The sequence below is a fragment of the Neophocaena asiaeorientalis genome, unplaced genomic scaffold (genome assembly GCF_003031525.2).
Source record: "Neophocaena asiaeorientalis asiaeorientalis breed wild unplaced genomic scaffold, Neophocaena_asiaeorientalis_V1.1 scaffold703, whole genome shotgun sequence".
Classification (NCBI taxonomy): domain Eukaryota; kingdom Metazoa; phylum Chordata; class Mammalia; order Artiodactyla; family Phocoenidae; genus Neophocaena; species Neophocaena asiaeorientalis.
In genome coordinates this window covers 3,580,419-3,596,012 of record NW_020174434.1, presented here as the reverse complement: position 1 = coordinate 3,596,012, position 15,594 = coordinate 3,580,419, and the positions used below count along the sequence as shown (strand labels likewise).

Sequence of the window (15,594 nt, the reverse complement as noted above, 5' to 3'; positions counted from 1 at the left end):
CCTTTCGTTTGGTTTGGCGACAGCGTCTTCTACGTTACAGGTATTCTAGGCACACACGGGATGCACCGCGTCTTTTCACAGACGCCTGCCCCCGCCCCCCGCCCCCGATTCTGGGTGCAGCTGGTGGAGGTGCTCAGAGATGGAAAGGGCAGCGCGAGGAACCCTGGTTTCCTCCGTGAACCGAGGTGAACTGGCCCAGTTCTTACCAGTAAATTGAGGTTTGGGTGAATCCAGGGCTGGGCTGGCGGCCGCTCCTTGGATTGCCCGTTAGCGTCTGTGCCCTGGGAGATTTCGCTTACTTTGCACGAAATCCTGGCAAAGCCACTCCACTTCCCTGCAGCTGGACGTGAGCCTCCCGGGTGAGCTGATAGTTACATGTGGCCATCAGCCCCGTATCGCGAAGGTTCTGGAAATCCGGAGATTTCCGGTTCTGGATTATGTGGGATCCGGCAGTATATTGTCTCTTCCGCGGGGCCCGTTCAGAAGGTGTTTGCAGAAAGCAGGTGCTTTGCAGAAAATGCTTGTCTGTCTGTCTGTCTGTCACTCTCTTGTCTCTCTGCCCACTCTTCTCTCTGCCCAGGGTCTCCTCCCTTACCTGATTTCTAATTCCACGGAGACAGAGTTGCATCTCTGATATGGAGAAAGGGCGGCGTTACCCTGTAGTAAAGAAACACCTGTGAAAGAAGCCAGTCACAAAAGACCACATATAGTATGATTTCATGTATATGAAGTATCTAGAACAGGCAAATCCATAGAAACAGGAAGTAGCTTAGTGGCGGCCTACGGCTGAGAGGGTGGGGAAGGACGGAGGGTGACGGCTAAACGGTACAAGATTTCTTTGGGGGATGATGAAAACCTTCTACAATTGACTGTGGTGATAGTTGCACAACTGTGAACATACTAAAAAACATTGAATTGCACAATTTAAAAAAAAAAGAAGAAAGAAACACCTGCCCTCTCGTCTTTTCCTATAACTGACATCTCCTTCTCCCAATAAAGACATTTCCTGGCAGGTGCATCTTTCATTAACTCGCATTCCTAACAGTTTCTGCAGGAGATACTTTCCACCCCGCCCCCATCTCTTCTCAGAGTCATCAGCAGCAACATCTTTTGATAATTATAGTTCTGTCCACATCAAAAAAAGAGGGAGGCCTTTTTTATATATTTAGCTCATGCCCTTACTTGTAAAGGAAAAGCAAGACCCCAGGGGAGTCTGGAAGTGATGTCCAGGATGCAGACCTGTGAGACTGAATGAGCCCCGCGTTCATTTACGGATCACACTGGAGTTAGGGTAGCCAGAGGCTAATGTAAGTTTCTCGCATCCATTCAAACTTGCCTGCTAACAGATTAGAGTCTCACATCACTGGAATATGAAAACTGCCTTGTCCTGAAGAAAGCCTGTAGTTTCACGCTGTGATTTTTAGGTGTAAATATAAAATCGTACATCCCATCAGTATAGCACGTCGCAGCCTCTGAAGCCCTAGAACGCAGCAGAATTTAAGAAGCCCACTGAGACGTGCACACAGGTGCAGACCACTCGGAGCCTGTGGCTGTGGTTCCAGCCGTGTGGGGATGCCACCGGCGCCCCAGACGGAGCCCCACGGGGGGCACAGTAGTGAGCGCTGGGGGGTCCTGAGCCGGAGACATCTAGAGATGCCCCAAGGAGATTTTCAAGTAGAGTTAGGTACCCTTGTTTCTAGTGCAGGGACGACATCTGTCTGGCAGGATGGAGTTTGGAGGCATCAGTACGTAGATGGTCCTTAATGCTGAGAGACCAGATGAGCCTCCATGTCATCTCACTGGATTCTGCATGGTCACAAGTTGCAGAAGCCATCTGCTTCTCCTGAATCTGCATAATTTCTATTTTCCAGGTAATCAATACTAGTAATTCCCAGGAAGAAATGAAAGGATGAAGCCAGTAGTATTTATAAATATTCGCTCCAAAAATTAGACTGAGTTGACTTGATTTATTTGTGTACTTCCTGATGTCTTCAGATAATTTTTAAATTTCCTTACTAAATATCACCTATAAGCAAGTACAAAGTAAATGGCTACTTGAGAGGTGCTGTGAGATTGAAAGATGACTTATGGAGAATTTCTCTCTATTAGTAAATGCTGCAAACCAATTCGTTTATTTTCCGCCGTCCTGGGAGCTTCTTAATGTGGCTCCCGTTGAATCTACATCACGCCGAACACGAAGACGATGCTCCTTGGTTACTGGCTGGATAGTCTGTAAAGTGAATATTAAGTATTTAAATAAATATCTAATGTATCTATTAATATAAATATTTAATAATAAGCATTAAAGCTCTGTGACTGAGCTATGTGATTTGGAAATATCATCAAATCCTCTGAAGAGAATACAATTGACCCTTGAGCAATGCAGGATTTAGGGGCTCTGACCCTCCACACAGTGGAAAATTCAGTATAACTTATAATCCACCCTCCTTATATGCAGTTCCTCTGTATCCACGGTTCTGCATCTGCAGATTCAACCAACCTCAGATCACATAGTGTTTACTACATGCATTTACTGTTGAAAACAATCCACGTAAAAGTAGACCCACGCAGTTCAAACCCGTGCTGTTCACAGGTCAACGGTATAGAGGAAAAATCAACCCTTTAGATTTGGGGGGCAGGTGAGGGCAGTAAAGCCAACAAATCTCTAAACAGTTTGTGATGGAAACCCTCAAATAACAACGAGCAAATTCCACGAGAAGCAAAGACAGACTACGTTAGAATCTTTCCAGCCTTTGCAGCTTAAAGGAAGCGGTGGGGTGAGGGATCGTGCATGAGGCCCCCATCCAGGTGCCCGCAGAGGTGGAGGCTTCAGCCCGTGCACTTGCTAGCCCTAGTTCTGCACGGCGAGTTCTCAGGTGTGGAAGTTTCCCTGCCGGAGACAGTGTGATGTGGACTGTCCATCTCCCAGACTTTTGGAAAGATTTTCAGTTCATTCATTCATATCATTTAAGGTAAAAATGGTGGCAGTTCCATTTCTATGTTAATTAAATAAAGAAAACAAGTATGTAAATATTTTCCTACTAAAGTCAAATGTTTTGAGAACGTTTGAGTACACAGTGTTAGTACATACAAGAGTTAGGTAGAGATCAGAAAGGTATGGGCCACAAAAATTTCCAAAGTCAGCATGGAGGCAGGATTCTCATGGCTCCTTCTGGGGTGTGTGTGTGTGTGTGTGTGTGTGTGTGTGTGTGGATGTGTGTGTGTGTGTAGATGTGTGTGTGTGATGCCATAGTATATAGTTTAGCACATACCCACTTCCAAAGGTAACCACGTGACAATAATTCACCTTGTAATTTGCTTTGAGATGAAAAGGCTGTGTATTAAACACAACATATAAAGACATGAAACAGCCTGGGTAATTTTTTTTCAAAGATTTTATTTTTAGAGCAGTTGTAGGATTACAGTAAAATAGAGGGGAAGGCACGGAGATTCCCCTCTACTCCCAGGCCCTACACATCCCCATCATTAACATCCCCCCAGATGGTACATGTTTTACCAAGGATGAACCTGTGTGGACACCTCTTATCACCCAAGTCCACAGTTTCCATTACAACTCACTCTTGATGTTGCACATTCTATGGGTTTCGACAAATGTGCAATGACGTGTGTCCACCATTGTGGTTTAGAGAGTAGTTTCACTACCCTAAACATCCTCTTCGATCCACCTATTCGTACCTCCCTACCTACCAACACTGACAACCACTTATCTTTTTACTGTCTGCAGAGTTTTGCCTTTTCCAGAGGTCACATGGAGTCATACAGAATGTAGCCTTTTCAGGTCGACTTCCTTCACTTAATAGTATGCATTGAAGTTTCCACCATGTCTTTTCATGACTTGAGAGCTCATTTCTTTTTAGCTCTGAAAAAATATTCCCTTGTCTGATGAACCATAGTTTATTTATCCATTCACCTACTGAAGGACATCTTGGTTGCTTCCGGGTTTGGGCGAGTATGAATAAAGCTGCTATAAACATCCATGTTCAGGATTTTGTTTGGACATAAATTTTCTTCACCTTTGGGTAAATACCAAGGAGCGTGATTGATGGATCATATGGTAAGAATATGTTTAGTTTTGTGAGAAACTGTCTTCCGAAGTGGCTGCACCATGCGGCATCCCCACCAGCCATGACCGAGAATTCCTGTTGCTCCGCGTCCCTGCCAGCATTTGGTGCTGTCGGTGTTGGATTTTAGTCATTTTAATAGGTGTGTGGTGGTCTCTCAGTGTTGTTTCAATTTTCATTTCCCTGACAACATATGACATGGAGCACATTTTCACGTGATTATTGACCATCTGCCTGTCTCCTTTGGTGAGGGATCTGTGAAGGTCTTTGGTCCATTTTTACTCAGGTTGTTTTCTTAGTGCTGAGTTTTAAGAGTACTTTGTATATTTTGGTTAACAGTCCTTTATCAGATGTGTCTTTTGAGATTCTTTTCTCCCAGTCTATGCCTTGTTTTATTCTCTTAACTTTGTCTTTTGCAGAGCACACGTTTTTAATTTTAATGAAGTCCAGCTTATCTATTATTTCATGAGTGGTGCCTTTGGTGTTGTATCTAAAAAGGCATCACCACACCCAAGGCCATCTAGGTTTTCTCCTGTGTTATCTTCTAGGTTTTTGATAGTTTTGTATTTTACAGTTAAGTCTATGACCAATTTTGAGATACTTTTGGTGAAGGGTGTATGATGTATGTCTAGATTCATTTTTTGTATTTGTATATCCAGTTGTCCCGGCACCATATGTTGGAAAGACTGTCTTTGCTCCCTTGTTTTGCCTTTGTTCCTTTAGCAAAGATCAGATGAGTCTATTCATCTGTTTCTGGGCTCTCCATTCTGTTCCATGGATCTATTTGTCTTTTCTTTCACCAATACCGCACTGTCTTTATAGTAAATCTTCTAGTTAGGTGGTCTCTGGCCTCTGACTTTGCTCTTCTCCTTCAAATGTGTTGCCTGTTTGGGGTCTTTTGCCTCCGTATAACCTTTAGAATCAGCTTGCCAATGTCCACAAAATAACTTCCTGGGAATTTGATTGGGATTGTGTTGCATCTGTAAATCAAGTTGGGAAGAACTGACATCTTGGCAATGTTGAGTTTTCCTGTCTGTGAACATAGAATGTCCCTCCATTTGTTTACTTCTTTGATTTTGTTAATCAAAGAAGTTTTGTGGTTTTCCTCATATACATCTCGTATGTTTCTGTTAAACTGGTAACTAAGTATTTCATTTTGGGGATGTTAATATAAACGGTAATATGTTTTTAATTTCAAATTCTGATTGTTCACTGTTCACATGCAAGAATGTGACTGACTTTTGTATGCAAACCTTAGATTCTGCAGCCTTGCTGTAATTGCTTATTATTTCCACGAGGTTTTTGGTTTGTTTCATTTGGTCAACTCCTTCAGGTTTTCCACAGAGAAGATCTGCAGTCAAAGACAGTTTTATGTCTTCCTTCCCAATCTGTACACCTTTTACATGTGGTTCTTGCCATATAGCACAGCAAGGACTTCCGGTTAGATGGGGAAAAGGGGGCATCCTTGCTCGTTCCTGGTCTTAGTGGGGAAGCTCCGAGTTCCGTTGTCATGGTTGGAGGTTGTGAGCATTTGCCTCACGTGGTCTGATGCTGTGTCGTTAGGGGCACACATGTTGAGTATTGTTGCATCTCCTTTGAGAATTGACCGTTCGTCTTTATGTAATACACTTCTTATCCCTGATAACATTCCTTATTGTAAAGTGCGCTCTGTAGGAAAGTAATAGTCCTCTACTTTCCTCTGATTGTGTTAACATGGAATATTTTCTCCATCCACTTGCTGTCAATATATGTGCTTGGGGGCCATGGTTGGCCCTGTGTCCTCCCCTCTGTTATGCATCCAACAAGAGTTGTTGATTTTTCCACCCACTCCGCTTCATGCTGATTGTTACTTAGGAGTGGTGATGCTCAAGCTCCTTACGTGCAGAACCAGAAATACTGTAGCTTTTTAAATAGAAAAAAAAAAAAAAATCAAAATTACCTCTACACAATGGCATTGTGCTGATTTAAATCATTTTCCTGTACTATCCAGAATAACAAAAGCATATTTGAAAATGGGGCCTGAAAGATTTTATAAGACAATGGAAATATTTACTCTGCAAAATGCTAGGGAAAAGAGCCGAAGTAGAAAAAGTTGTAAGTGAATGATTGGAAGCTTTGGGCTGTAAACAGAATCTGTTTCCTGGCTGTGGGACCACAGGCACTAACTCACCCTCCATTCGGCACTTTCCTCAGTTTAGGGATGGGGGTGGTAAATGCTAGCTGAATACCTCACAGGATGAAACGGAGCGCTGAGGGACTTAACGTATGTTAAGTGTGTCTGAAACTCCAGCGCATTTGAATTTAACAGAAGAAATTTTACTCTTAATGCTCAGCAACTTCTCATTGTAAAGGCAATACACAAAATATGGCGAGTGAATTTACACCTAAATATTTGCACATGTTTTTGTCTGACCTTGGATTTTTGTATCCTCGCGCTGGAGGCAAATTGCCCAAATCGGAAACAACCGTATGTTAAGTTTTTAATACATATGTTTACTGATCTCCTTTATTCTGACATGAAATGTGAGGTCGTGGCTGTGAGGCGGACTGTTAATTAGTCACAGCATCTTCCCTCCGACCGGGCCTCAAGGGCGGGCGGGTGAGGCTGGTGGGCTCTGTGTACACAGAGGTTTGGGCCACACGGGAGGGGCTCGAAGTCCTTAAGCCTCTCTGAGCTCAGGTAACATAAACAGCTCTCTTGGGAGGGCGTGGGAGGCGGGCCTCTGGTCCATTTCTCTTTGGAATGAGAATAAGTGGCTCCAGGGGAGTGAATCTACAAGTGTCCCTGCTGATTTGCTCTCAGACCCCCCCAGCCTGGGTGCCTCACTCCTCCATCCCCGGGCCAGCAGTCTTTGCCGAGAAAGCCCGACCGCACTGATGGAGCCTCGTGGCCAACACATTGTGTCAGAATATCTAAATGAACTTTTAAAAGGCCCAGAGATACCGTGGCAAATAAATTAGGAAAAATTAAAGAGAAAGTCCTGTCTTCAAGGATGGTTTCTGAGCTCCTTCAAGATGAGGGAAAGGGAGATGTTGAAGGCAACGAGGAAACAGAAGGGAGAAGGGCTGGAAGACAGGAAAGGAGCAGCGTGGGGCGGGGAAAGGTGGTGGGTTTTCTGGGGCTGAATTACCTATGAAGAGTAAACAGCCAGCAGTGGGGAGTGGTGACCCCAGGTCTCTCCTGTGTGCTGATGCATGCTGGAAAAGCTGCATTAAACCAGGATTCTCTAGCCTTTCTCATGCACTCAGCTCTCCTTCCTTAGCGTGAATTGTCATTTCTGATTTGCAAATTGGAATCTGAGAAATAATGTTTTCAGACACCATTAAAATGTGTTAAATAACACTTATAAAACCAATTTTATAGCATCTTATAACGTTAACATATAAATTACATAGCAGTTACCTATGAATATGCAAGAAATACTAGAAGTAATTTTAAGGATGTCAATTAGGGGAGTATATTCTATCATTTAAAATAAAATATTTACCTGGAAAGAAGTAATTTAAGTGAAGATGTGTAGACTGAAGGCATATTAGACAATTATGTATCTAATATAGACTATTTCTCTGTGTCAGTTCTGGGGCCACACAAGTGTTCCACAATAATATTAAAATATGCCAAGATACTACATCTGAGGATCTACACTCTCTGCTCTATTTCAAATCAGATGTGGTCAGATAAATAGAAAATTGTCAAAGCAGAAGGTGATGAAGAGAAAGACCTGCTTTTGAAAATTAATTAATAAACTTTGTGTTTTAGGTTTACAGGAAAGGGAGTGGCAGGTAGAGAGCTCAGGCCCCCCATCTTCCCTGTTCTCACCATCCTGCCTTAGTGGGTGTGTGTGTGTCACAGCTGATGACCAGTGCGGGTACATCGTAGTGACTCATGGCTACATGGTCCCCACACAGCTTCCAAAGCCTCTCAGGGTGGAAGTGTTTCGCTTTAAGTCCACGGAAGAAGAGGTCCATCCCAGAAGTCCGAGCATCTTCTCAGTGTCAGCTGTGTCTCTGACTGTGGCACATTCTCCTTGAAACAGTCACCGTGGCCCAGAGCGTGAGACGCACGGACCGACTCACCTCCGAGGGCACCTCCACCCTGGGCTGAGCAGTCACCCACCAGGAGCACGGGAGCCGGGCATGGAGAGGGGGTCTTCCAGGGGGGAAAGTTTTCATCAGCAATGAAAACTCAATGGAAGGGGACAGCTCCAACCACAGCTGGCCATGCAGACACACAGATAGTAGCTGCTTAACAGAAGTTAGGAGCGTAGCAGAATGGGTGAGGAGTCTCTAAATTTAACCTAAAATCGGTCCTTAAATTAATGTAAAAGACATCCAAAATGAATTCCTAAAATTATGCCCAATTGTGTGTAATAGATAAGTTCCACCATTACTGGGTTCTTGTATCAATAATGTATCTAAATATCTTCATGCTTCACGCCAACAGCGGGGACATGCAATTACTCAGGAAAACTTGCTATGGCATATAGTTTAGTTTTTCAACTGTCCTGCTCCTGGTTTAGAATTTAGTGAAGGTAAAGACACATTGACTAGCTCCATTGTTGTAAATGTTTAAATTCTCATACTAAAAATAGCATGTGTCTTTGCATGTATACTTTACAATTTTTTTCCAGTTTTATCGAGGTACGATTGACAAAAATGGAACATATTTAAAGTGTAGAGTGTGATGATTTGATATCCATGTACATTGTTAAGTGGTTCCCACAATCAAGTTAGTTAGCACCTCCGTCACCTCACGCAGTTCCCCTTATTTTGGGTGAGAGCACATAGGATTTATGTGTCTGTTTTGTATTTCTTGCAGGTGAGCACATTAGACTGGGTCCGAGCAGAAAAAACCTATAACCTCTGTGAGGTACTATTTAAAGTTCACAAGGTAAGTTTCCTTTGCACATTAGATGCTTTCATATTAACAAGATGATCTTTGGGCTTAAAGAGTGAGAGGAATGTTTGTTTCCCACTGTCTGTTGAAATAGTAAAATAGCATGAACATCTAGCTTCATCCCACAATCATTCATCAGAATTCCACAGAAGAGTATCATAGAGGAACTTTTAAGTCCTTATTCTTTTTTTTATGTAGGTGCCTTATTATTTCATTCTGGCCTTTTTATATTTTCAACTAGTTTATATGGCTTTCCAGACACCTGAGATGTTCATTTGGTATTGGGATGTCTTCATAGGACCATGATATTTTATATGTGTTCTTCATTAATAAACTATCGAGCCTCTTCTGTTTTTTTTTTTTTTTTTGTTTTTGTTTTTGTGATACGCGGGCCTCTCACTGTTGCGGCCTCTCCCGCTGCGGAGCACAGCCTCCAGACGCGCAGGCTCAGTGGCCATGGCTCAAGGGCTCAGCCGCTCCGCGGCATGTGGGATCTTCCCAGACCGGGGCACGAACCCGTGTCCCCTGCATCGGCAGGCGGACTCTCAACCACTGCGCCACCAGGGAAGCCCGCCTCTTCTGTTTTTATCCAGCATATCTTTTTAGAAAAATTGAAAAAAAAAAATTAATCAATAAACATGATATGAAGTAACTGAAATCATGAAATTAGCCAGGAGGATGGATGGCTACAGCAAAAGTATTAAACTCAATGCAGGATAAATAATAATCATAAAAAATGTACAGCATTCAACATTTTAAAAAAGGAGACTGAATTCTGTGTCTTGTTGGGAGTCTTTAAACAGTGATCTTACAAAATCTCCCCTTTTCTCAGGTGCCTTTAATTGTTGATGTTGGTCATTTTGCACGTATGAATTTTAAATTATCTGTAATATTTACTTCAGTTTTCAAAAATTGAAATAAATGTATGATTATTGTAAGAACTAGCACTTTAGTATAGAATTTTTTTAATGATTTGTTTTCATAATCACCATTTCAAAGTGTAGTCATTAATATTTAGTCCAGAAATCAAATTTTGTAGTTGTGGTGGTGTTTTTCTATGACACTTTCTCCTCTCCCAAAATTCCTTTTTCCAGTTCTTAAAATTATGTGTCTGTATTTCACACTCACCATGAAAGGGATGAGAAAATTGAATCAATCAGCCTTGATTGCAATCGTGACTTAAATCATAAACAGCCTCCACAAAGTGAATCAAAAACACTGCTCAGCAGTGAGGCGCCTCCTGCATAAGTATTCCCTCTCAACGTAAGAATATTCCGTTTGCATTTTTCAGTGGAACCAAGTTTACTCATATGTTTGGCAAAGGATCTTGATAATAATACCTTATCTTTGCTGAGTGAGCCTCCTGGAGCCCTGTTAAGTGCTCCATTTACATCCTGAGTTAATCCTGTCCCCAGCTGAGGACTTAATCCTTGTCATCTCCATCTGACAGGCGAGACCCAGAAGCACAGAGGGGGAGTAAGTTCCAGAAGCCTCACTGGAGGCAGGTGGGGTCCGGGTTCCCTTGGCCTGAAGCTCAGCTAAATCCGATTCTATTTTTTTTATACGTACACTGTTCTTTATTCCCTCTGCAAATGGAAGCATACACACCATTCCACACGTCACTTTTTGCTCTACAGTTTATCTTGTGGATCTTTCTTCAACATACACAAAGAGATGATCCCACTTTGAAACCGCTACCTAGTGTTCGATTCCATGAATGTATCATATTTTATTTTACCAAACCCTTATCAAGGAATATTTAATTTGTTCCCATGTTTTTGCACTTACAAACAATGTAATAAATCAGTTCACACGTGTGCAAGTGTATCACCAGGAAAAATTTAGAGAGGTGGAATTTCTAGGTCAAAGGATGTGGACTGTTTACATTTTGATAACCGACAAGGACCTACTGTAGAGCACAGGGAACTCTGCTCAATACTCTGTAACAACCTAAGTGGGAAAAGAATTTGAAAAAGAATAGATACATGTATATGTGTAACTGAATCTCTGTGCTGTACACCTGAAACTAACACAGCATTGTTAATCAGATATACGCCAATATAAAATAAAATTTTTTTAAATGAAAAAAAAAAAGACATGCAAGTGGAAACCATGAAATAATATGTTTGCCAATTAGACTGTCAAAGATGAAAAGGTTGGTGACAATGCGAGGAAGGGTCTATCAAAAGGTAAACGGTCCACGACCTTTGACCTGAAATGCCACCTCTCTGAACCGTGTTCTGCCTCACCTGGCAGAAGCGCCAAGCTCTCTGGAGTGTCCTCCTGTGACCTGTTCTCCAGCCGCCTCTCAAGTGCAGCCTTGTGAATAAGGAGAATACAATTCTCCTTATTTCCTGTCAGAGAAAACCTGGACCCATCGAAGTTAAACAGACAAGGAAGACGTCACTGGGGGCAGAGACTGACCTCAACTCCACTGAAACAAAGGGCAGGGCTCCCCGAGCTGGGTGAGGGGCGAGTGTGGCCCAGGTGGGCCCCTCCCAAAGGAAGAGGAGCCTCTCTCCCGTATTCGTGGAGGGAAGTAGCTGTGCAGCCTGGCCTGGGTCCCACGGAGGGAGGCTCCCGCCCGCAGAGACGGGAAGACGGGCCCCATTCCTGGGCATTCAGGCCCCAGGGGCGTGGATGGCACCCAGGCTCGCCCTGTAGAACCGGCGGAGGCTTTAAAAAGATCTGCACTTCCAGGGGGCAGAGAGAGGGTTTAGAGGGATGGGTTTCCTACCGTAAATGCTCCGCGGACGGCAGGGGGGGCCCAGAGTCAGGAAGGGGCCTTTGCCACTGGTCAGGCTGCGGGAAGTGATTTGGGGGGTGCCTCAGGCACTTGCGGTCTCCACAGCAGCTCAGGGACCTTTAATTTTGTAATCACTCCCGATTTTTAGTCTTAACGACACGCTGCAGTGCATGAGAACTGAGTTCCTGTTTCCAAAAGAAGCTACAGAAGATACCCGGGGCAACGAGCTGTGTGTGGATCAGTGATTTCACTCAGGTCGCAGTACTTATAGCGCGTTAGCTTTTGTGAGGCTCAACAGTTTGAGGTGCAGAAAGTAATCACATCTATGAAATCCTTCAGTGTCCTTTCTCGGGATTTCTCAGGTGGTTCAAACGTTATTTTTAACTCTTCTCTTTGTTCTTGTGCATAGAGCTGAGGTTTGTCCATTCAAATGAAGACTCACAGACACTTCACTGCTCCATCAAATGAGCTCACTCCCCAGAACTGACTCAAAACAAGGAATTTGCAAGAGTCAAACAGCTGTGAGCCTGGCAATATTTAATGATATTCTTAAGTAGTGAACATTAGGAAAATTGTCAGATGACCACTGAGAAATAAAGACCTAATAGGGTCGTATATTTCAAGTCCTCCATTAAAATCACATTACACATTTATAGAATTATGTGTACAAAGAGACATTGCATGCAGGAAATATAAAAACAAATTAGATAACAAAAGATAGATCATAATAGAATGATCTGTCTTTTAATTTTCCTGTATTGTTGCTATAATCGTCTCAAATAAATAGAAGCAGGAAAAAATCCAGGTAATTTTCTAAAATAGTGTTTGCATTTTGTTTTCTGCAAAGTGAACCCAGGATGGTTTCTGTCTTCTCACAGTCTGGGGCAGGGGGGCCACGTCAGGAGTGGGTAGCTGGAAACTTCATGCTGGATTGTGTAGTCGCTGACTTTGTCGGGAGAGAGTTCGCTATACGTTAGATGTGAAAGTTCAGTCTACCCCAGACTCAGCACTGCCTGTGGACGGTGGGCTCTATGTAAACAGAAACGAGCCACATGCGCGAGGGTGCGGGTGCTACACGCTTCATCCGTGCTGCCCTTTAAACCCATGATAACCATTCTCTTACACCCCATTTTATGGTTCAGATATTTAGGCTTAGAGAGAAGTGAAAAGCTCAAGGTAACAGCTGATAATTGGCCAGGAAGGTCCCAAGCGTTGTCTGTCTGACTCCAAAGCCTGTTTTTCTCCTACAGCAGCGCACAGCCCCCCACCTACACCAGTACAGGAAAGAACACAGCCGTACCATCGACGGTGCCACCTGCACAAACACTTGCTAAGAGTCCTTCTTTGGTGGTCAGTCCTGACACTCAAGGTCAGTAGTTATGGACAGAGTTCCTGAGAAGTCAGGCCAGTGACTCACATCTTGCTCTTCTCGACTTAGGACCTGCTATCCTATTTCCTGAAGGGTTTCCGTGCATATGCCAGGCTGAGGCCGAGGATCTGGCGGCTCCAAAATCCAGGTGCAGCCCCTGTACCGTGTTCACTTAGGATCAGGATAGATGCACCAGCACACACCACACCCGTGTGCACACACGCACGCACACGCACCCTCACGTCGCACACCACAAGGCAGCAAGTGTCTGAGTGACGCGTGAGGACAGGTCCCTGGGCGGCGGAAGCGGGCACAGCGCGGATCGGGGCCTGCAGAGCCGCCGCGAGGCCCTGAGAAGGCAGGGGGCACCCAGAGCCCGTGCACCCATCTCCACCCCCGTCAGCAGCCACTGCTCTCACAAGCCTGGGCCCAGTAGGCAGAAGTGTATTTCACATAAAACCAGCCCAGCCCACAGGTGGGGCACGGGGATTCTGGGAATGAACTCTGGCCACCAGTGTGAGTCGTGGGTGTGGCCTGGCGGGACAGCCCGCGTGGATCTGAATAGCTCGGAGTCGGGGGGTGAAGGCCTGGCCTGTGGGCAGCCTCTGTTCCTGCTGCCACCGGGCTGTGGCTCATGTCACGTCCCCTCTGGCTGCTCAGCAGCCCTGGCACGATGTCCACCTGCTCCCCCTTCCCCGGGGAGGCCGTGTGGGCAGAGGCCACCCTAGTGCAGGGCCTGGCGCGGACTCTTCAGGGTGTCTGTGCAGTGGGTGGGTGAGCGGGAGACGAAGACGGACGTGAATCTCCAGGGGACAGAGACACAGAGATGCAGAGACACACGCACACAGAGACAGAGAGACACAGAGGAAGGTAAGAGCAGGCTCCGGCCTGAGACGCGGACTTGTTTGAGGCCCCAGGCCCCATCTCTCCTGATCCCTGAGTGAAGCCCGACACAGCTGCTCCTTGGGTGGGTGCATTCATGACTCAGGCGAGGCTGTGGCGGAGACCCCCCGCCCCAAGGTTCAGAGCTGCCGGGACATCCGCCCGGTATGTCTGTGACCCACGGACGCGCTGGGGCTGATTCACGTCTTCTGCTTAAATGTTTAATCAGGAACTGAATAACGGCTCTTTTTTCGTTTCAACCTTTGCTTTTGAAACTATCTCTAAAACACGTCTTCTGTGTGGCCAGGACCTCTGGGCTCACATAGTTAGGTCTCAGTGGCCCAGTGCCCCTGGGGGACCCGAGATGCTGCGCACATGGCTGAGGGGTGGGGACCCTTCAGGGACCCCGGCAGAGCGGGCAGAGTCGTGCGGTCTCGCTGTCTTCAGTGTTTGCTGATTTTGTGCTCAACTTAAGCACAAACATCTCGTGACTTTTTTCTTTATCTTTAAAGCTGAGCATAGAAGCAGAAGTTGTGGCCACTGATGGTTTAGGTGCAAGATGCTTGCAGAGCACTGGCAGGTGGACGTAACTGACCCCCAGATATTGACTTACAGGCCCGTCTCCATGGCAGCGACGTCGGGGGACGCCGCTCCTGAATCCTGGCGCGTGGCCGGGAGGTCGCCTGGTGGAGTGTGGCCCCAGCCCCCAGCCTGGAAGAGGCCCCTCTGTCCCGGGCGGTCACCCAGGGGGCCGTCCCCTTTAACCTGCGTGCCCCCCTCTCTGTTTCAGTTCTGGCTTCCAGATGACTGCTGGGCCCAAACCAGCCTCTGTCTGGGTCTCCAGGACCCCACCTGCGGGGAGCACAGGCCCTTCTGCTTCAGCGTCCTCGTCGGCCACGGCAGGAGCCACGTGTTCAGCGTGGAGCTGGGGAGCGAGCTCGCAGCGTGGGAGCTGTCCTTCCAGAGGGCCACCTTCCTGGACGTGCAGAGGACGGGGGTGAGCGACTCGCTGTCGTCTCTGATTAAACCTGCTTGGGCACCGGAGACGTAAATTAGAGCAGCTGTAGCGAGCATTCCAGAAAGCATTCCAGGCGTCGTCAGGAGCTGGGCGCTTCTCGTCGGGGTCCCTACATCGGGAGCGCCCAGAAGATGAACAGGGTGAATTTAGGGGAACGTCAGGTGGAGCTTTCGGCTCGTTTGCATCGGTCTTTCTACTCAATGTGAGGGAGGGGCCTCCAGCGCCGTGTAGAGGAAGCGCCCTCAGCCAGAGGCGCAGTCAGCTCCCTGGTGTTTGCTCACCGACCGTGTTTACTGTGAGTTCACCTGGACCTGTGTCATAGCTTAAGGCACTTAATGGCCCTTCCTCTCAAACTTAACGATCCGACAGGAACATAAAACAGCTCATGTGTCTGGGTCGCTTCTCCCTTTTCAGGCCAGCAAATAAATCTCTCCCAGATCGGGGTGTGTAGGGACTAAATGGATGAGGTAGTGTGGGTCATAATCCGCGTTGTTGGAAGTAGCAGCTGCCCTTCACGGGGGAATTCGCATGGCTAGAAGTGAGAAAACAGATGCAGCATCGTGGGGTAGGTTTAACTCCACACGGAAATTCTGGGTTCCT

The 15,594-nt window shown here is 45.8% G+C and overlaps 1 protein-coding gene across 1 annotated transcript in view; it reads left to right on the top strand.

Moving 5' to 3' along the window:
- The window catches only part of SNTG2 (syntrophin gamma 2), a gene marked incomplete at its 5' end in the record, with an annotated part of 196,702 nt that overhangs the window by 156,635 nt on the left and 24,473 nt on the right, over positions 1-15,594 (top strand). Inside the window, 2 exons of the mRNA XM_024756919.1 lie at positions 8,902-8,973; positions 14,767-14,973. Coding sequence (XP_024612687.1) covers positions 8,902-8,973; positions 14,767-14,973 — 279 coding nt within the window. The remainder of the gene's footprint in view (positions 1-8,901; positions 8,974-14,766; positions 14,974-15,594) is intronic.